This window comes from Hyaena hyaena, unplaced genomic scaffold (assembly GCF_003009895.1).
Source record: "Hyaena hyaena isolate Hyena2069 unplaced genomic scaffold, ASM300989v1 scaffold_88, whole genome shotgun sequence".
NCBI classification, from domain to species: domain Eukaryota; kingdom Metazoa; phylum Chordata; class Mammalia; order Carnivora; family Hyaenidae; genus Hyaena; species Hyaena hyaena.
In genome coordinates, this window is record NW_024080720.1 from 958,340 (window position 1) to 981,070 (window position 22,731).

At 41.1% G+C, this 22,731-nt stretch overlaps 2 protein-coding genes across 4 annotated transcripts in view; one reads left to right on the forward strand and one right to left on the reverse strand.

Moving 5' to 3' along the window:
• METTL9 (methyltransferase like 9) overlaps positions 1 to 13,157 on the forward strand; it is a 46,911-nt gene extending 33,754 nt beyond the window's left edge. For 2 of the 3 annotated variants that reach the window (XM_039234395.1, XM_039234393.1), the window contains exon 5: positions 12,454 to 13,157. In XM_039234395.1, the coding sequence (XP_039090326.1) occupies positions 12,454 to 12,659 (206 nt within the window). In that variant the 3' untranslated portion in view covers positions 12,660 to 13,157. The remainder of the gene's footprint in view (positions 1 to 12,453) is intronic. The other variant, XM_039234394.1, reaches the window with a different exon arrangement.
• Positions 1,751 to 10,545, reverse strand: IGSF6 (immunoglobulin superfamily member 6). The gene is given in 6 exon segments (XM_039234396.1): positions 1,751 to 1,844; positions 3,468 to 3,548; positions 4,326 to 4,373; positions 5,252 to 5,346; positions 6,464 to 6,823; positions 10,395 to 10,545. Coding segments are annotated over 6 exon segments (708 nt in total). The 5' UTR covers positions 10,462 to 10,545; the 3' UTR covers positions 1,751 to 1,787.
• Positions 13,158 to 22,731: the final 9,574 nt, after the last annotated feature.

Genomic DNA, 22,731 nt, shown 5'->3' on the forward strand with positions numbered 1-22,731 from the left:
TCTTGGAAACACAGCCCTTGCTTGCATTGGGTAAGGCTCATTCTACATTAAATACTGATGTATCTCAGGGATTTTGTCTTCTGGTTAAGTTACACAAAGAACAATATATTAGCCTGAGAGTACCAAAATATAATGACTCCCAGAAAGGAAAAGTAATCCAGAACTTTCTATTCACCGAGATAGTTAGTGCTTATTCTTTTTTGCCATCCAACTTAGAAATTCATTTATTTCATCCAGGCCAGCGGTTTCAAAGTGGCGCTTTACACCCAGGAAGACACAAGACCGTTTATTTTGGGTTATAAGAAGATATTAACATGTCTATTAATACGACTTTTTATGCCAGTTTAATTTTTACTTTTGTGTATAGGTTACACATATACACATATATACACGTACATACAAGTACACACACTATACTCAACACGCACAAGTCTACAACATAGTCACTCACACATATATATTATAAACACACAAATAAAAGGAGTTTATGTGCTCCCCCCTGCTTTCTGTTTTTTCCTGGCACATGTAATTACAAATGTTGGAGATCACTGATTCAAGCCATCATTGCAAAAACATTTTCAAAGTGTTTTTAAAATATTTTATTTATTTTTAATTTATTCTTGAGAGAGCATGCATGTGTGTGAGCAGAGAAGGGGCAGAGGTTGGGGGGAAGAATCCCAAGAAGGCTCCGTACTATCACCACAAAGCCCAATGCGGGGCTCAAACTCATAACCCTTGAGATCATGACCTGAGCCAAAACCAAGAGTCAGACACTTAACCGAGCCACTGAAACATTTTTAAAATATTTTAAAATTCTGTCTGGGTTTTAAAAATAGAATACACTTCACTTAATACCATTTTAAAAGAAACACTTTAATGAAATAAAAATAGGTTGTAATTCATTTTTAATAACGAATGCACACTTGTGGGTACTTGAAATAGATTTTTCAATTGAGGAGCTTTTAAAGAACCATTCATAGCATGTTTTCTCGGTGAGACAGTAATTATTTCATAAACATCTTTGCTGCACCCCAAACCCTAATCTGATGTTTCCCTCCTAAATCGGCTAAAAACCTGTACTGCCTTGCCCACTGCTCCCCTGGTGCTGTTACTTGGCACAACACTGACACCTAGAGTCGGCTGTGGCTTATTTGCTCTGAGGTTGTGAGGCTTTCTGTCTAACCTTCTGCGTGGATCTTCTATATTTTAGCTCATATTCTTATCTGTTCTCCACCAGAAGAGGTAATATCTCCAAGGTACTTTTCAAGATGCCTTTCCCTCCCCTCCCCTCCCCTCCTCCCCTCCCCGCTCCCCTCCCCTCTCTCCCCTTCCCCTCTCTTCTCCATGGTTTCTCTAATTCAGACTTTGGCATTTCACTGCTGCCTTCTTCCCTCCCACCCAGCTTAGTCTCATTGGCCCGTCACTGTCACACCCATAAAGACAATTCTTCCACTCATGTCCCTCTAATCTTCAGGGTAACAGTCATCACGTACCTCATATGTTGAATGAAACAAATATAGGATATGTGTTATGAAAATGGAAGTTTTTAAAATGTTAGCCTACTCAGAATTTTCCTGGCAAATTAGGAAAGTATTTTTCAGTTATATTTTGTAGGGTTTTAGAATTTTGATAATTACATTTAGTGGTGATTTCCTTGTACTGTGGCATCCTTCCTTGTAGAGAATTATCTTTTCCATTTACTTGTGATTGTTTTTGTAAAGCCCTGTATGTCCATTAACACTGCCACAACTTCTGGATTTGGATTTTAATTGAAAACTGAAACATTTCTATGGTTTTTCATAGTTGGAAAGTGTTCTTCTTTATTCATAAGTGTTGCCTTTCTCCTGCAATAGTAAATAACAAGCCATAATTAAGATTATGTAACCAATGGTGCCCCACTGCAAGCAACATATAAACTACTATGCCCTCTTGCATTGTGCCCCAAGTACCCTCCAGTAATCTAGAAGGTCCAGTTACTAGTGTCCCTATATTTAGAGTAAGATGTGAGAACTGAAAATCAAATTTCTTTTCTTTCTTTTTTGTAAGCACTTTTTCATTCTTTGTTTTATTAAATGTATTAAGATTCCATTCATTGCATTTTTATTGTCCATTATTGTCACTGAAGTAACAGGGTTATTTGGCCTGTAGTGTTTTCCAGTCTGGGCTACGCTGATGTTCCTGTGTGCTCTGCTGAAAATTAATTTTCTTGTTCAGATGCTTTTGTGAGAGCTCTGGCTTACAATACTCACTCCTAGACTTGCCTTCAGGACACTTATCTTTCCCTGTTTGCAGAAGAAAATGCTCCAGCTTCAGCAAAAGAAGAGTGAGCAGGCATTTATAATTAATTCAGATGGTGTCTTAGGTAATTAGACCATTTCTTGACATATTTGTATACACACTGAAGTATGAAATGACTACTTAGACCATAATCTCTCCTGGATGAAAATCCTTTTCAAAAATTGGGTTTAAAAAAAACCTACACCTGGTATCAGACACTTATTAAATTTGCCCTCTTGGCTCCTGGTTAAGAGGGAAAATCCTTAGTAGTATATAAGTTCATTATTTTGTATGCATTTTAATTGAAATCTGAGGAGCCTGACTGTGCATCATGGAAACTGAGTGTGTGCTCTGCTAACACTAAAACAGCATCTTGTTTGAAAAAACCTGTTATATAGGACTTTAAAGGGACACTGTCAGATGTATTGTTCTTGCCCCTCCAATACTAAGACTGAAGAAATACTTAATTTTTATTTTAATTAGCTCATCTTTTCTAATGTGAATTTATTTCTGCCTTACTAGCAACAACTAGTGTTTTCTATAATTTGTCCCAAGTTCCAAATGTTTGGAACTTCTACTTATTTCCTACTATTGTGTGCAAGATACTATAGAAAGGGTCTCGGAATCCACAAAAGCATCCTTGTCTGAATTGAAAGCATTACCTATACACTGTGTTTCTGAAAGATTCCATGTCACTAAGAGGCCAGTCTGGTCTTGATTTAATACTGTGTCAAATATCCTTTGTTATGTATTTATCAAAACAGGTTCTATAAAAACATGCATCATATGTGTGAGTCCCGTTCAGACTCCTCCTCTCCAGGAAAACATGATTATCGACGGCCCATTGGCAGCTTAGCTCTTTTAGTCAAATATGCTTTTAAACTATTAAAAAGAAATTAAAAAAAAAAAAAAAGGGTGGGGGCCCGCCTGGGTGGCTCAGTCGGTTAAGTGTCTGACTTGGGCTCAGGTCATGATCTCACGGTTCGTGGGTTCGAGCCCTGCGTCGGGCTCTGTGCTGACAGCTCAGAGCTTGGAGCCTGTTTCAGATCCTGTGTCTCCCTCTCTGCCCTTCCCTCACTCATGCTTTGTCTCTCTCTGTCTCAAAAATAAATAAACTGTAAAAATTTTTTTTTAATTAAAAAAAACATGCTTTATATCTGCATTATGTCTTTCTGATGTTTTACACTTACAGATTGTGGTCTTGTTTCCACGGGTCCCTTATTATATAGGTCTTGAGCAGTTTCCTGAAAAATAGGCCGAGCACTCTTCTTCTGTAAACACAAATGGGGGAAAAATGCAGGTCTCTCTTAGGACTAGAAGTGATTATTATTGAATATCCTCTGAGCTTTTTCTTTTGTTATTGCTGCCAATCTGAGGAACTACCCCTTCACTCTACTTCCCATTAACTCTTGTATTCGGAGTGTGTGAGGTAGGGTTTGTAGTTCAGAACAATCTAATTTAAATCATAGTTTACCACTTGAGATTATCTTCAAGTTTCTCAGTAATAAGAAATGGTATCTGGGGGGGGGTGCATGGGTGGCTCAGTTTGTTAAGTGACAGACTTCAGCTCAGGTTGTGATCTCACTGTCCGTGAATTTGAGCCCCATGTCGGGCTCTGTGCTGACAGCTCGGAACCTGAAGCCTGCTTCGGATTCTGTGTCTCCCTCTCTCTCTGCCCCTCCTCCACTCACGCTCTGCCTCTCCTTCTCTCTCAAGGATAAATAAACATTAAAAAAAGAAATTTAAAAAAAGAGAAAGAAATGGTATCTGGGGCGCCTGGGTAGCTCAGTTGGTTAAATATCTGACATTGGCTCAGGTCATTATCTTACGGTTGCTGAGTTTGAGCCCCTTATCAGTGCAAAGCCTTCTTTGGATCCTCTGTCTCCCCCTTCTCTGCCCCCCTCTAAAAAATAAATAAAGATATTTTTAAAAATGGTATCTATGGTTGAAAGTTATCATGATATTCTCTGTATTTATTGCGGGTTTGGGTTTGAAATAGTTAAAACCAGCCACCATTTTAAAAGTATTTGACAAGCATTGGTCTGTACCTTTGGTGAGTCTTCTGTTTCTTTGTTTCTTAGAGAGTCAAATTTTGACTGTCAAGAGGAAAAGGAAAATAGTCTTAGACATTTTATGCACTCAAAAACAGTTGTGGCAGGTATCTTATTTAAATGATATACAGTAAGAGTTAATTTCTATGAAGCATTTCTGAGATGCTTTTATTATATTAATAACAACTCAAACTGATGTTGATTATAGGATTTCTAGTAATCCTAATCTAACACATATATATCTCCTCTTATACTATATGACTAGCCTCTTATAACATATGATACTCCTTCTCAAGACCTTCAGGCCTTTTAAAAATATTAAAATTTTTTAAAATTTTTATTTATTTTGAGGGAGAGAGAGAGACAGAATGTGAGCAGGGTAGAATCAGAGAGAGAGGGAGACACAGAATCCGTAGAAGGCTCCAGGCTCTGAGCTGTCAGCACAGAGCCCGACGCAGGGCTCAAACTCATGAACCACTAGATCATGACCTGAGCTGAATAAAGTCTAATCCTCAACCAACTGAGCCACCCAGGTGCCCTGCCTTTTAAAAATATTTTAAGGCAGCTTCTAGTCTCTTTGTAACCTCCTTTTTCCTCTTAAAGACCATTAAGCTTCTTATAGATAACTGTAATGCCCCCCAGCAGAAAGATAGCATATAAGATAGTTATAATGAAGGATCTCTTATTCCCATATTACTGGTTATAAAGAGGAAACATTGTAAGTTGTGTACTCCAGTTAATAATTTCACTGATGAAAATTTACACTTATACAGACTACTTCTGCAGGTGGTGTTTCCTGCAGATGTACAGGAGGATGTTAATTAGGTGAGCTAATTCTGAGGCTCATGTGTGGAGAGGTGAAAATTATTTCCTTATAATATTCAAGGCTGTAGGAACATCTAGAGCAAGGAAATTTGACTTACTTTGGAGAGGACCACGAAGATCCCAAGAAGAACGGTAATGTAGATAGAGAGCAGTGAGAGAACAGCTATCAGGAGACTGTGGAGTCCCTTCATCTCTTTGTTAATTACAAAAACAGAAAAAAACGCAGTCACTATTGAAACATACTATTGCAAGCACATATATAAAGTATAACTGGAGCTACAAGTGTTAAAGGTAGGACATGAACTTGCTCTGTTTGGCTGTTTGTGTAAAAATTTATTTTTATATAAAAATGTCAGGGGTAGCTGAGTACTTGCTATAAGCCAGACACCATCAAAAGTGCTTTGTGTGTACTAACTCATTTATAATTTATCTTATAGGTGAGAATAAACTAAGGTTAAATGACAGTGGGGATACCAAAAGCCCATTAGAACACTCCTGGTAATTAAAAGCAGGAATTATAATACAGGATGATCTCAGGTTGTCCCTAACGTCCTATTTTGGAATTTTGAGTTGATTTGTTGATTTGAGTTAATATTTTAATGATCTTAGTGCTCATCATACCAGAGGCATTTTTAAAGGAAGAGGTCAGGAAAAGTCAAGGATTTATTTCCCTTCTCTGTGTGAAGCTTTTTTCCTGAAATTTCTTAATATCTTGATTTGTAAGATGTACCTAGGTTCAGTATCCTCACTTGAATAAGGAAAATGGTCATAGGTTTTTAGCAAATCTCAAGAAGCCAGAGTCACACTGATCCCATTCTGTTCTTCTGTCCATGCAGAATGGGTTCAATCAGAAGTCTCCCTGTGGCTTTCCTCAAATTTGTGTTTATTCTCCATATTGCATTTTTTTCCTGGGTCCAATTTGTTGGTCACTTATGCTTTGTTCTAGATGGTGCAGTGCCAGCCCAATTTCTGCACAAGCTGTTTGCTAATCACCCCAAGTTTCTCTTTGGACCTGGCACATTACTAATCACTGCCATTCACCAAAGGAGGACCCGTGGGCCTGCCTTCACTAGCAGAGTCTAGTGAAGAGACACCGAAAAGGAGAGCGACACCCGACATAGTCCTGACTGTGTCTGTGCAGGCTGGGGATGGGGCTGGAGAGTAGTGCTTCAATCCAGACTTGCTGTCGGCTCGTATCAGATCATGCCCTTCACTGGCTAGGGGATTGAATTAGCACATTTATCTCATACTCTCCACATATAAGTAATTTCATGCATTTAAAGAGCCAAGCAAAGCCTTAGCTGACTGACCTCTTACCACCAGCACGGTCCCTTCTCCAGTCCGCTTGGCTCCTGGATGCTTTGAAAGGGGAAGGGCTATTCCGCAGATGTAGATCGCACTGTCGTTGAGAGTCACCCTGTTCACAGTGAGGGAAACCTGATTTTGTGTCAGGGCTTCCTTCACTGTGAACTTGCCCGCATCGCTGGTGCATCCGTCCACGCAGAGGCTCTCCGGCTGGTGAGCTCCATAGCGAAACCACAGGCTTCTTGGTTGCTCTTCAGGGCACCCCACATGGGAGAAGGAACACTGAATGGTTATGGCCTCTTGGGTGTGGGCCACTTCAAGGTAGGGTGGTTGAGAGACTGAGACTATGCAGTCACTAGCAACACCTGTGGGTGGAAGCAAACGAGCCATATTTAGTGGACTTTTCACTTCCCTTTGCCTGTGCTTTTATTTAACTGAAATTTTGGGGCTAGGGAACCCCAAACAAATTCTTTTTTCTTTCCCCGTTCTCAGCACAAGTGAGACTATTAATAAGACCCTAGTGGTTCTCAGTTTTCCTGACTCCCCACATTTCCTGACCTTCACCTGCTGGTTTGCTGTGACATCTGATTACTTGAGGACAGAGAGGTGCCAGTGGAATCAGCATTGCAGGCTGAGATGGCCACAGATCCGGAGTCAGGAAATTGGGGTCCCCATGTTTACTCCTGGTGGTCTCACAAGCTTTCCTTTGATCTCTCAGAGCCTGTTTCCTCTGTACCTCTGGCCTCACAGTGTTGTAGTCAGTGTGGTAACGGGTATCAAAGCCTCTCATGCAGGTGTCACTGCTGATGACTGAGCACAGGACACAGGAGCACAAGGGAATTTTTTTTTTCTGCCTTGGTGGGGGTTGGGATTGCTAGGAATTCATGGCAGTTCACAATTGTTCCTTTGTAAGCCTGGCTGTCCCTACGGGAAACAGAAAAAACAAGGTGTACACCTGGGGAAATACATCCCTGGCTTAGCCTACAGTGTATTTGGTTACTGAGCAGGGGCCTAGTGAGCTAGCTTGGTCACAGCTAAGCAGACATGATTTCTTCCCAGCACTGGTGCCGTACTTTGTAGTCCCTAACAGCTTCTATCTTGTTCGATGAAAAATGTTGTGATAAAGAGCACAGACTTGAGTTCGGATCCTAGCTCTGTGGTGTGTAGCAGAGTGAGGAAGTATATGCAGCTTGTGGAGTTAGTGTGAAGTTTAGTGAGACCATTGATGCATAAGGAATGTTTCCTTGGCCAAGTCTTTTTTTTTTTTTGGAATTTTTAAAAATGTTTTTATTTCTGAGAGAGAGAGAGAGAGACAGTGTGAGCAGGGAAGGGTCAGAGAGAGGGAAACACAGAATCTGAGCTGTCAGCACAGAGCCCAACATGGAGCTTGAACCCACAAACCGTGAGATCATGACCTGAGCCGAAGTCGGATGCTTAACTGACTAAGCCACCCAGGCGCTCCTCCTTGGCTAAGTCTTAATAAGCACTTGAAAGGCTATTTCTGCTGCCACTGTTCTCACCACTTGTGTTCCCATGATGTTAGATGCCCATTTTAGAGATAATTTTGGGCATCTCCGCAGGTGTCAGCAAGACTGGGAGTAGACACCCACCCAGAGTCTACTGGTCTCTTTGCTGTGCACTTTAGCCAAGTTACACCGGCTGGGTCCCCACCTTGGCCTTCTGATCTTGGCCCTGTGAGTTGGAAAGCCAGCCTGGAATTTCTAAATGGGAAGATCTGCCCTGAACCGTTTTTGGGGTAAAGGAGGGCCTACATAAAATAGTATTAGTCGAAACAAATTGGAATTTATGCAGGTGTTTAGCCTGACTTCTGTCTGGTTATGTGTTCCACATGGTCTTATTTGTCTGAATTTGTCCTTTCCTGCTGTAAATGAAATTGAAAAGTAATCCAGTGTTCTGATGGTTGAATTTCAGACAAGTTTTTTGTTTTGTTTTGTTTTTAACTTAACAGTTTTCCTATACTCTTTATCCAGAAGAGAAATTGAAATTTGAATCTTGGCGTTTGTGATGCATATATATTCTCACCATGGTTTTAGTATATGTACAGTTTGAAATGAGTTGGGAGTGTAGGCCGGAACAGAGGGGAAGGCCACCTGGAGAATCCAGCAGGCTTGTCGCTGGTCGTCAGCTGAGGGATTGGGTTCACTCCCGTCTCCTACTCAGAGACGCCCCCTAGAAGTACAAACACTTCCGCAAAGAATAATCCTCAGTCTGTACTGGGGATTTGAAATGGAGCCGGGCCCAGCACGGTGTAACAGTCTGAAGTTCGGTTGAATTCAGGTAGCCTTTTAAAAGGGAAGCTGACTTTTAAACATTTTGAAGAACTAAGGCCCCAGGGAGAAAGAAATATTTGCAACTTTGGAGTTGCATATCTCCAGTATTTCCGAATTGTACCCGGTCAGTCTGAGAGCGGTTGGTCTGCGAGATGAGAGCCGTCAGCAGTTTCCTCTGTGAGCGCCTGACTGGTGAGGAAACCGTCGCCCCTCCCCCACGCCAGTTAAGCAACATCTTCACAAAAGAGAGAAGTTTGGATAACGGGTCACCTCAAGTCTGGTCCTACAAAAGTCTCTTTAAGAATTCTCATATTCTATAGGATTTTCTCTCTCTCTCTCTCTCCCCCCTCCTTCTCTCTCTCTCTTTTTAAATGCAGGACCCCCTGAATTATCTTACTGTTGGAGGGAATAAAAAAAAGATCACTTTACTGTGATCCAAGCTGGAAAATAAATAGGAAACTGATTCGACACTTATTACGGAGAATTTCAAGGGTAGGCAGAAGTAGCAAGCTAGCATGATGAGCCACCCCTGCTCTTCCTTGTCCCAGAGTTGTCCATCTCCCCCCCACCTCCCCGCCTGCTCCTTCTCGGTTTTAGATAAATCTTAGTTATCCTCTCTTCACATCTGTAAGAGGATATCTTTAAAAGATAAAGGTTCTTCTTTAAAATAACACCAACAAAAATAGTTTATGAAAGCCATATATACGGATTAGAAAAAAAATCAGAGTACTATTTAAATCACCCACAGTCCTTTTGCCCAAAATAACCACTGTTAACATTTTGATGTATTTCTTTACAGATGAGAAAAGAAATTAATTTTAAGAACTTTTGCCACCTTCCCTGTCCTATGACCCAGACTTTGTGAGCAACTCTGAGATTATTAGCTTTATCACAACTATGATAAGATAGATTATGAGAGCCACTTTCTCTTTCCTAGAGAAAAAAAAACAGTATAGACATAATTTTAAAAATAGATATGGGATGGTTATGCTGTATGGAAGGCAGCTTTTTTTTTTTTTAAATAAGAAGTACTTTTAAAATTTGCACCACTTTGGCTTTTTAAAAACATTGCTCTTTGAAAATATTCAGCAGATATTGTTCAGTGCCTCTCATGTGCAACGTGTTTGCCTGTGTGGAAACTACATTGTTGATGACCAGCACATGCGATTTTTAAAAAGATTTTTTTTAAATGTTTATTTATTTTTGGAAAAGAGAGAGAGAACACGCACAAGCAGGGGAGAGCAGAGAGAGGGAGACACAGAATCCAGAGCAAGCCCTGTGCTGTCAGCACAGTGCCCAGTGCGGGGCTTAAACCCACAAACCATGAGATCATGACCTGATCCGAAGTTGGACACCTACCCGTCCTAGCCACCCAGGCGCCCCGCAGCACATGCAATTTTAAGAACATTTTCAAACCCTGTTTTTTTGAGGTGCTCTCCTCTAAGGCAACAAAGGGAATTTTTGAGGTTAATCTGAAACTTCTTCTCAGCTATTATTTTATTAACCTCTTTCTTTTGGGGGGAAAAAGATCATCTCCATAGTGTTAGACATTTAAAAACTAATCTGTAGGGGCTTAAAATATAAATGCATTAGGTGAGAAATAGCAATTGATTAAATAAAATGGAGGAGAAAGAAAAGACCTTACCGACATAAAAGAGAATCAGATTGATTTCCAGGCCGAGGATGGTCTTGCCTCTCTTCAGAGTCTCCATTTCTGGAGTTGTGTGTGCGCGTGTGGTGGTGGGAATGTGTGTTTGAAAAGAGTTGGCTTTTTTTTTTTTTTTCCCTCTCTCTCTTTTTCTTTAGAAAGGAACAACTGAAGAGAGGAACTCTTACTAAGGAACCACAATCGGGAACTTTGTGAAATTGTGTAAAGATTGTTTGTAACCCAGTTTCACCATTGAAAGTTGAGATTTTAGCCCAGAGCACATTTCTAAATGTTCAGGTGATAGATTTTTTTCTTAGATTTTACAGATCCTCATAGATGTTAGGTGTTTTAAGTGGGATTTGGTTTCCATGTAGTGTGTATTCCCAGGAAAGGGCCTTGTTTGACAGCTAATTTGTGCTTTAAACTTCCAGAGTAATTTGGTCGCTGGCCCTGGGGCGCCTACTGTGTGCCCGATGCTGGGCCAGTAACTGCTGGCAAGCTAGAAGAAGCAGAAGGAAGTGTCTTCATATAGAGACAAGCGAAACATTAGTGACATTCGTGGGACAATGAAGAACTGTGTTTCATGACAGTAACTAGTTCTCCCTTAGTTTTGTGTAATCCCTTTGTGCTGTGTTGTTGGAATAAAGCATGGGCCCTCTGTTGCACCTACCTCTTCTCCCCTCCTGACCCATGGAGGCCTTATCAGTCAGGTTTTTCCCTTGGAGGCAGCAGATACTGACTCCAACTGACTTAAGTGAAAGGGAATTTATTGAAAGGATTCAGGGGGAAGGGGAGGGGCTCACATAGTCACTAGGAAGACTGGAGAATTGTGTGGGGTCTGTAGCCAAGCAATAGATACCACGGCATGGACTACACTCTGTTGTTCATTCCACTTGATGCTGCCCTAGCTGCTGGGTCTCATGGCCATTCCCCCCGCCCCCTGAAAAGGAGCCTAAGTCTCACTTTTCTCAGTCACTAGCTTTTCATTTCATGTCTCAGGTGAGTGTGTCTGAGCTTAGGTCATGTGCCAATGCCTTAGCTGTAGGAACAGCGGGGGAAGACTGCTTCCCCAGGCTTTGCCTCCCCCCATAAGACTCTAGGAAGAGGGTCCAGGTCCTGGGACGCCAAGAAGAGTGAAAACTCTTTCCACTGTAGTACTTGTACTCTAGGCACCTATTGGTCTTCTATTTTCTCACAGAGAGTTATTCTCTGTCAGAATTTAGTAATATTTTTAATATGTGCTCACAATACCTTAAAGCACCCCAGAATTTACATATACCATTATTTGTGTGTGTCTGTGTGTCTGTAGTCACTGCTTGGTGTGAACTTGAAGACCTGAAGACCTTATCCAGCCAACCCCCCCCTCCACCCCCATTCAGGCATCTGAAATAACTGTACAGATTTCACCCACTATTCCAAGAAATGCTAGGCTGACTCACCCTTTCTAGTGTTCTACATCTCTCTGGTCTTGGAGCTTAACTTTCATAGAATTGTTACAAAAAGTTAAAGAGAGTGAATCAGCTTCCTTGAAAAACACACTGATGATCTGTCTTTGTAAATTAAAAGCCTTCATTAGTCTATTTACAGCCTGATAAACCTTTCTAGTCAGTACATTGCATACATATACTAGATCAGGAGTATATTTTCTTGCATTTGTCTCAAACCTTCTTTTACATTTTATGAGTAACTCTCTGCTTCCATATTCTAGTACTTACAGAGCAATTTTCCAAGACCCATTAACTATTACAACCCAGTTGATCTAACGGAGGCTAATATCTAAAACTGTCAGGGAGGGTAAAAGTATGGGCTTTGGATCGAGATAAACCTCGGATTACATTTCTGCTCTTACCCTCAGGAACCTGCAAGCTTGGATGAGTTCCTCAGCACTCCCCCCGCCCCCTCAAACTTCAGCTTTTTGTCTTCATGCCTCAGGGGGAGCCAGGGAGATGACTCATCAAAGCACCCAGTGTTTGGCACCTAACAACCCCTTCTTCCCTTCTCTCTTTAAATAAGTTGTTTGTTCAAGAATTTAACTTAATGTTTCTATTTGTTTTAGTAGGTGGCAAGTGGGAGAAGCCATCAGAAATTTTAGAAATCAAGGGACAGAACTGGGAAGAACAAGTGAATAGTCTGCCTGAAGTTTTCAGAAAAGCTGGTTTTGTTATCGAAGCTTTCACCAGACTACCATACCTGTGTGAAGGCGACATGTACAATGACTACTACGTCCTGGATGATGCCGTCTTTGTTCTTAAACCAGTATAAACACGTGGAGCCCCACGTCTTCAGAGCCCACCCCAAGAATGTACACTTCAGAAGAGGGTCTGCGTTGTGATTATGTAAAAGGAGGACCTTTGGGGACTGCCATTCTAAATATCATGTAGGAATTTAAAAAGCCAAAATACTAATTATTTCTTTGTAGTGTGTAAAAGGAATGTTTTTAAAAAACAAAAGCCCAACTCTTTGACGATTTTTATCAACTCTTTACTCAGTAAATACAGGCCACACTCCAATTATGGAAGATATTTTTTATACTTAATTGCAGTAGGGACTCATTCCCAGTCAAAGCAATAGTCACGACTTCACATGGAACCAATAAATATGGATGTTTTAATAAAATGAAGACTGGCAATAAAGCTGTCCATTTGATTGCAAATATTTGGTTATAAGGTATAGCCACTGATACTCTTTCATGTTTAGAAATTCTTTGTCATTATTCAAAAAAATGTTTTTAATCATGCTAATAAACTTTTTTGGAGATGACTCTGGCATCCTGTTTGAGTGGATGTAAGGCTCCCGTAGGATCTTCTTTTGCTTTGGCTTCAGGGATGCCCAAATAGTAGCATTGTGTGCAAGGTCTCGGTTGACTTGCAGTAAAGAAAGGCTTCACTGGGTGGGAGCCGGGAGGATTATTGCAAATTGTGGTGAACCCTGAGGCAGTCTAGACTAACCCTCAAACAACCTCATTCAGATCTCATACTTCAGGGATCACTCCCCACCCCCATGGCCTGTTGCTTTGGCAAATGCAAAACATTGGCTTCTGGCTCTGTGATAACTTCCATCCTACTCAGAATTTTTGTTTTTCTGGACGATCTCAGGCTCTCAGAATTGAAACATTCACTTGTGTCTTCTGACAAAATGCAATCTACCTAAAAATGTTTTAGTTCAGCTTCTTACTCCACACATGTATACCTCTTTCCCAGAACCTGGTTCTTCCTGAAATCCTTCACTGACTTTATTTGCCAAGAATATGGATTGATGAAGAAAGACCATGTCAGACTTATACATTCTAGAATCCGTGAGCGCCTCCAACCATATACCCACAAATGTTGCAATAGAGGAACTCATTATCAAGATCAATAACCATTGTGCGTATTCCAAAGAGAGCAGAGCACTTAACCCAGAATCTAAAATCTCAGTAATAACAGAGATGCAGATTCGAGATTGTGGTTATTAACAATATGTTATTCGCACGACTTTATTCCTTTTTTTTCCAGCCAGGTGTTTCATTAAATATTCTCATTTATATGCTCATAGAAGTCATCAAGTCAACACATTTACTGAAACACCTGGGTATAAAGGAGAATTAAATCCTTGAGAAGAATTACTTTATTATTCATTAAGAACAGCATTCCCACATCCTCACACCAATATCTTTCACTGTTATCATGTTGTCATAAGGAGAGTTGGGTTATATGATTTATGCAAAATTGTTATTGGTGCATTCTAGTGCTTTTTCCTCCAGGAATTCAAATAAGTGAAGTGCAAATACTTAGCACCCTAGATTATAAAAATAGAGGAAATGAGTGAACTTAATGTAGTTATTACATCATTGAGTTTTGTTTCTTTACAAATTGCCATAATCTTGCTGTTTAGACTGTCAAACAAGAGTGCAAGAGTGATGGATATTCAAAGAGGCAGGTTGCTGCAAAGTTTTATAATTTTGAAATTAAGAATTAATTTGATGGTCTATTAAAAAAATAAAAACCTCTCTTCTTTATCAAAAAAAAAGCAGGGCAAGCACATTCATTTATGCATGGCACAGATACAAATTGTTTCTCAATCTGAGGTTCTCTGAAGACCAGCATATTAAAAGTTCCGTTTTATGATGAAAATTTAAACAATCAAATTCTGATCACATTTGCTAACCTGGTCTTGAAAATCCTGCTGGGGTGTCACCACTCCACTAGGTGGCAGTATTGCTTACTGAGTATTCAAGGCTTTTTTTTTTCCCCACCTGAATGGAATCTTGTTTTTTTCCCCGAAGTACAATAAAGCTGCCTTCTTTTCTGCACCATTCCTTGTTTAAGTGCTTCATATCAAGTTTAAGGTTGTGCTAGAGAAATTAGGAGCTCTATGTGTGGTCAAAGCAAGTTAACCTATTGATCTGGAAGGTCATGGGGAAAGTCAAGGCAAGCTGCACCTGTTCCCAGCCCCTCTTACCTGCAGTGTAAACCCCTTGAGACTTCAGGCTGCTGATTACAAAGGAGGGAAGGAGAGAAGGTACAATACCCGCAGTCATTGCTCCCTTGTGCAGAGTAGTTACCAGTGATAGTATATTTTACCCTTCTGTATATCTTCCCAGTTTTTACAGAGTTGACCTTCAATAGAAAAGACGCTGGGCTGGGAAACAAAGTAAAACTTAGTTGTTTCAAGTCTTCTTTCTTTCTTTTTTAAAAAAAAATTTAAATGTTTATCTATTTTTCTTTTTTTGAGAGAGAGAGAGCAAGCAGGGGAGGGATAGAGAGAGGGAGACACAGAATCTGAAGCAGGCTCCAGGCTCTGAGCTGTTAGCACAGAGACCGACGTGGGGCTCAAACCCATGAACTATGAGATCATGACCTGAGCCAAAGATGGATGCTTAACTGACTGAGCCACCCAGGCACCCCTTAAGTTCTTTTTCTGATTAAAGCTTTATTTTCACTTGGTTCTGAACACAGTGTTTAAATAGACTCATACTGAAGATGTTTTCATCAGTTGCTTCCCCACTACTTGATTACTGATAGAAAAATGTTTCATGATCCTCTTTTCTAACAACTATAGCACATATTCAGCGTGGACCTTCAGTGGCTGAAGTGATCTGCACATTTGTGCAGATGGCTAAGTACCGCCCAAATAAGCTTCTAGCCAGTGCATGCACATCCTGGCTGGAAAACGGCTGGTCTGGTCTGACTCACACTGCCTAGCACCCACTGAGCACATACTCACACTTACAGCTGACTTGAAACCAGATGCCCACAAACGTACACCATGATGAATCGGTAGAAGGTATCCACCCTAAGAAACATTTGTAATCTAAGTGGAAATATGCACCCAGAATCATTAAGGAAATATTGCTGCAATATAAAATTCAACAGCCTGCCATTTTGCAGTTAGTGGATGATGAGACAACAGTTAGGCAACAATGAACAGCACAATAAAAATTAAAATTTCATATCTACTGTAGCTATGTATAGGCATTCATATTTCACTGCTTCCTTTATCGATTCTAGTATACGTGTTTTGTCTTCTATGTATGAATTAATTTGAAGTTTTTCAAGTTGTCACTTTTTAAAAATTTGTTTTTAAATAAAATTTTTATTTTGGTATAATGTTAGATTGAGAGAAATTTTTCAGAGATTGTACAGAGTTCCCGTACACCTTTTACCTAGCTTCCCTAATGTTAATTTTTTTAATGTTTATTTACTTTTGAGAGAGAGAGAGAGTACAAGCAGGGGAGCACAGAGAGAGGGAGACACAGAATCCAAAGCAGGGTCCAGACTCCAGGCTGTCCACACAGCACCTGATGAAAGGCTCAAACTCAGGAACCATGAGATCATGACCTGAGCAGAAGTCAGACACTTAACTGACTGAGCCACCCAGGTGCCCCCCTAATGTTAATGTTTTATATGGCCATGGCATGTTTGCCAACACTAAGAAATTAGCATTGGTATATTATCTAAACTACAGAGTAGTGGGATTTTGCCCATTTTCCCATTAATGAACTTTTTCTGTTTTAGGAGCCAGTTCAGAATACCATATCCCATTTAGTTGCTTACTTTAAAAATTATTAGTGTTCCCTGACAGTACCATTATTTCTCTTCCAATTTTTTTTTAAAGTTTATTTATTTGAAGGGGGGCACAGAGAGAGAAGAGAGAGAGAGAATCCTAAACACAGCACAGAGTCTGCTGACAAGTGAGCACAGAGCCCGACATGGGCTCAGATCCCACGAACTGTGAGATCATGACCTGAGCTGAAACCAAGAGTTGGATGTTTAACCGACTGAGATGCCCAGGTGCCCCTCTCTTCCACTTTTTTAAGTTGTAGTAAAATACACATAACATTTACCTCCTTAATCATCTTTAGGTATACAGTGGTATTTAGTACATTCATACTGTGCAGCCATCACCACCGTCTGTCTTTAGAGCTCTTCATTTCATAAAACTGAAACTCCATAACCATTACTTTCCATTTCCTTTCCTCTAGTCACTTTCCTCTAGTCCCTGACAACCACAATTTGCTTTCTATGAATTTGACTATTCTAGGTTCCTCATGTAAGTGGAATTATACAGTATCTGTCCTTTTGTGACTGACTGGCTTATTTCACTCAGCATAATGTTCTCAAGGTTCATCCATGTTGTAGCATGTGTCAAAATTTCTTTCCTTTTTGAAGGCAAAAAATATTTTGTTGTATGTGTGTGTGTATATATATATATATATATATATATATATATACAACCCCCCCCCACATGTTGCTTAACCATTCATCATCCATCAATGGACACTTGAGTTATGTCCACCTTTTAGTTATTGTTACTAATGCTGCTGTGAAGATGACTATACAAATAGGTGAGTCACTACTTTCACTTAAAAAATTTTTTTTAAATTTTACCAGTATAGTTAACATACAGTGTTATATTAGTTTCAGGTGTACAATACAGTGATTCTACAGTTCCATATTATTACTCTGCTTGTCAAGATAAGTACTTTCACTTTAAAAAAAAATTTTTTTTAAATGTATATTTTGGTTTCATTTAATTTTGAGACAGAGAGAGACAGAGCATGAGTGGGGGAGGGGCAGAGAGAGAGAGGAAGACAACAGAATCTAAAACAGCCTCCAGGCTCTGAGCTAGCTGTCAGCACAGAGCCCGATGCGGGGCTCGAACCCACGGACTGTGAGATCATGACTTGAGCCGAAGTCCGACGTTTAACCGACTGACACACCCAGGCGCCCCACTTTCACTTCTTTTGAGTGTACACTCAGAAGTGGAATTGTTGGGTCAATTTGATGTTGAATTTTTTAAAGAATTGCTGTACTGTTTTCCATAGCAGCTGCACTGTTTTAAGTTCCTCCTAATAGTGCACAAGGGCTCCAATTTCTCCATATTCTCCCAAATGCTTGTTGGCTTCTGTTTTATTAAAAAAAAATTTTTTTAATGTTTATTCATATTTGAGAGGGGTGACAGAGAGAGGGAGACACAGAATCCAAAGCAGGCTGTAGGCTCTGAGCTGTCAGCACAAAGCAGGATACGGGGTTTGAACCCACAAACCATGAGATCATGACCTGAACCAAAGTTGGACACTCAACTGACTGAGCCACCCAGGTGCCCCGGTTTTTCTTGATAGTAGCCATCTTAATGGATGTGAGGCGTTATCTCCTGGTTTTGTTTTGGATTCCCTAATGATTTGTTTTTATAGCACAACTTGTATGGCTTTGGGTTTCATTTACTAGTAATTGGTGCTTTGTGTCTTGCTATTTATATTGATATCACTGAATTGGAATCCATGCTGATACCAAAGTACTTCTTTTTAGCTATGAAATTTTATACTTTTGGAGAATTAGGAGAGTATTATTACATAACTAGAACTTAAGATTTCCCTCTGGATTTTAGACTCAATATGCTGTATTCTCACGAATTAAATACTGTATTGTTGTTACAAGACCATTTAAAAATCATTTTCAATATTGTATATGTAAAAATGAAGATTCCCCCCAAATAAATGACCATGTAAAATTGCAATGTCTTGTATACCTGCACTTCTTAAGTCCTAGAAAATAATTAAGAACAGATACAATACCCAGATGCTGTTTTCTTATATCCTGTTTAGGATTCAACACAGAATATTGGTGGGTTTTTTAAAAATGTTTATTTATTTTTGAGACACACACACACGCACACACGCACACATGCACACACACACACAGAATCCAAAGCAGGCTCCAGGCTCTGAGCTGTCAGCACACAGCCCGACATGGGGCTCAAACTCACGAACTGCAAGATTATGACCTGAGTTGAAGTCAGACACTTAACCAACTGAGCCACCCAGGTGCCCCCAGAATATTGGTTTTAAATGCCCTTGAAGCTCCAAAATGTTTCAAATGGCATTAGAGTTGAGGTGGTTGAGAATATATTAGCAATCCTTTTTATACTCAGTTGAACAAAACAGTTTTCTTACACTTGATTTTGCCACCTTATTTTTTTTTTTTAACCATCAGCTGTACACCCAACATGAAGCTCGAACTCACAACCCCACAATCAAGAGCCATATGCTCTATAGACTGAGCCGGCCAGGCGCCCCTGCCACCTTGCTTTTATTATTTATAAGGTGACTGTGACTGATCATAAAGCCCTTGGTGTTTTCATATTAAAAGTAACATGTTTGAGACACATGAAATGATGCTCAGCGTCCCTCCTCATCAGGGAAATACAAATCAAAACCACACTGAGATACCACTCACACCAGTCAGAGTGGTGAAAATGAACAAATCAGGAGACTATAGATGTTGGCAAGGATGTGGAGAAACGGGCCCCCTCCTACACTGTTGGTGGGAATGTAAACGGGTGCAGCCTCTCTGGAAAACAGTGTGGAGATTCCTCAAAAAATTAACAACAGAACTCCCCTATGACCCAGCAATAGCACTGCTAGGAATTTACCCAAGGGATACAGGAGTGCTGATGCATAGGGGCACATGTACCCCAATGTTCATAGCAGCACTTTCAACAATAGCCAAGTCATGGAAAGAGTCTAAATGTCCATCAACAGATGAATGGATCAAGAAGATGTGGTTTATCTCTACGATGGAATATTACATGGCAATGAGAAACAATGAAATCTGGCCATGTGTAGCAATATGGATGGAACTAGAGGGTGTTATGCTGAGCGAAATTAAGTCAGGCAAAGAACGACAGATACCATATGTTTTCTTTTTTTATATATATATTTTTATTTATTTCTAGGGGAGAGAGAGAGAGACAGCGTGAGCAGGGGAGGGTCAGAGAGAGAGGGAGACACAGACTCTGAAACAGTCTCCAGGCTCTGAGCTGACTGTCAGCACAGAGCCCGACGAGGGGCTCGAACCCACGAACCGCGAGATCATGACCTAAGCGAAAGTCAGACGCCTAACCGACTAAGCCACCCAGGCGCCCCAGATGCCATATGTTTTCACTTACAAGTAGATCAGGAGAAACTTAACAGAGGACCATGAGAGAGGAGAAGGGGAAAATTAGTTGGGGAGAGGGAGGGAGGCAAACCATGATAGACTCTTGAATACCGAAAACAAACTGAGGGCTGATGGGGGGGAGTGGATGGGGGGTGATGAGCATGGAGGAAGGCACTTGTTGGGAAGAGCACTGGGTGTTATATGGAAACCAACTTGACAATAAACTGTGAAGGGAAAAAAATAAAAGTTACATGTTTGTTACACAAAAAGTAAATCTACAGACAGGTGAAAAGAAGAAAACGCAAATAAACTACCTATCTACAAACCTGACATTTTAGTATATGCCCTCCTGGGCTTTTTTCCTATGCCCGTGCCACACACACACATTTATAAACTTTTAACACTAGAAAATGTAAAAATGAAAGAATAATTTTATCCTTCCAGGATGAGTTATGTGAAACCTATTTTCTAAATCAAAAGTTGACAAAGGATGGAAGACATTTCCCACCATTTAAGACTTGAGAGTAAGCTTCTTCTTTAAAGGACTAACCCAAGGGATAAAAGGATTTTTTGAGAACACTGAACACTAGTATGATATAGATATCGACCAGATGAGGAACAGAACAGTACAGGTGGCCATTTCTGAAGAGAAGGTCTAATTTTGCTCCTGACAAAACAATGTCAGCATTAAGCATTTTAGCTATTTAAAAATGTTCATGGGGCGCCTGGGTGGCTTAGTCGGTTGAGAGTCCGACTTTCGCTTGGGTCATGATCTCGCGGTTCGTGGGTTCGAGCCCCGCATCAGGCTCTGTGCTGACTGCCAGCTCAGAGCCTGGAGACTGTTTCAGTCTGTGACTCCCTCTCTCTCTGACCCTCCCCTGCTCACGCTGTCTCTCTCTCTCTCTCCTAGAAATAAATAAAACATTAAAAAAAAATTTAAAAAAATGTTCATGTATTGAGATGTGTTTCATTAAAGTTGAACAATTGCCAGGAAATCTCTAGAGTCTGCAATATATTTTCACTAGAAAAGATGTAAAACAGTTCTGTATAATCCCACCATGCAAACCTAACACTTCAGTGTACTTCCAGTTTTAATAAAAGTGCACGCACATGTTACTTAATATTTGGCTTTTTTAAATTATAAAATCATTTCCTTGAGTTACTATTACATGGTCTTTGTTAATGCCCATTAAAATTTTTTTTTAATGTTTATTTTTTTGAGAAAGACAGAGTGTGAGCAAGGGAGGGGCAGAGAGAAGGAGACACAGAGTCTGAAGCAGGATTCAGGCTCTGAGCTGTCAATGCAGAGCTCAATATGGGGCCCATATGGGGCCAAATCTATAAACCTGGAAATCATGACCTGAGCCGAAGTCAAAAGCTCAACTGATTGAGCCACCCAGATGCCCCTATTAATGTTCATTTTAATGGCTATGTAACCCATAGAGCTGATGTATCACAGTTTATGTAACCATTTCCTTACTGGTGTACACTTAAGTTGGGTCTTTTTCCACTACCACCACCCGTGTGTGTGTGTGTGTGTGTGTGTGTGTGTGTGTGTGTGTGTGTGTAACGATGTGGCAATAAATATTTTGGTGCACAAGTCTTTTTTTACTTTGGAGGAATTTTTCTTTTTTCCTTCAGATAAACCAGGTCACATTTGCAGACCATTTGGTCTGAACATATTTATAGTTCTTATGATCCAAAAAACCTTTTCATTATGGAAACTCCCAAGCACATAAAAAAGAAGAAAGGTAATGATTAGCCCTCCTCACATGTTTCCACAATTACCCGCACAAGGCCCAATCTTATTTCACCCAACCTCCTGCCACTCGATGGTTCATATTACTTCCAAATTCCAGACATCTTGTTTCAGCTTTGCAGACATATAGCTACAAAAGATAAGGACTTAAATTTTTTTTTAATGTTTATTTATTTTTGAGAGAGAGAGAGCGAGAGAGAGAGAGAGAGAGAGAGAGGGAGACACAGAATCCCAAGCAGGCTCTAGGCTATGAGCTGTCAGCACAGAGCCCGACATGGGGATCAAACCTGAGAACTATGAGCTCATGACCTGAGCGATAGTCAGATGCTTATTTAAACTACCCGGCTCCCCACGGGGCTTAAAAAAAAATTTTTTTTTAAATGTTAATTTAGTTTTGAGACGGTGAGACGAGGAGTGGGGGAGAGGCAGAGACGGGGGAGCGGGGAGAGACACGGAATCCGAGCCTTCTCCAGGCTCTGCGTCACCCACACAGAGCCGAAGTGGGGCTCAAACCCCAAAACTGGGAGATCATGATGTGAGAGCCAAAGTCGAAAGCTTAACCGATTGAGCCACCCAGGCGCCCCCAAAAGATAAGGACTTTTGAGAGAACCGCATTCAAATGCTCACAACTAAAATCGTAGCCTTTACATATCCAGTGACCCCGTTGCTCCAACAGTCTTATAAGTTTTTAACTGTTTGCATCCGGATCTGAATAAAGTCCCTACGTTGCAATTGGTGGCTCCGTCCTTAACTTTTCGCCCTCCCTCAAAGAGCGGTGAGCCGCCAGAGTGTATTCTGTCCTTCCTCGGGGGCACCCCCGGCTCAGGAGAGAAAGCTCAGGCCGGGTCTGTGTCCCCGCGGCTCAGCGCGCGGGAATTTGCACCCGGCCCCGGCGGAGGCGGGGGTCGCGCCTCCCAGCTGGCACCGCCCCCCGGCTCCCCCCGCCCCTGGTGAGCCCTGCGGCCACGCCCCGCGCCCTTCGAGCGCGAGACTCACAGCCGGCGTGCGGGCACTTCAGGTGAGGCGCGCGGCGGGCGTGGGCGCAGGGGGCGTCCGCGGGCTGGGGGCGCGCCGTGGGGTCTCCCCAGGGAAGGGGCCAAGGGGTGCTTTTGGGGCGGGGGTGGTGGGCGGCCGTGGGGACCGAGAGAAAGGACAG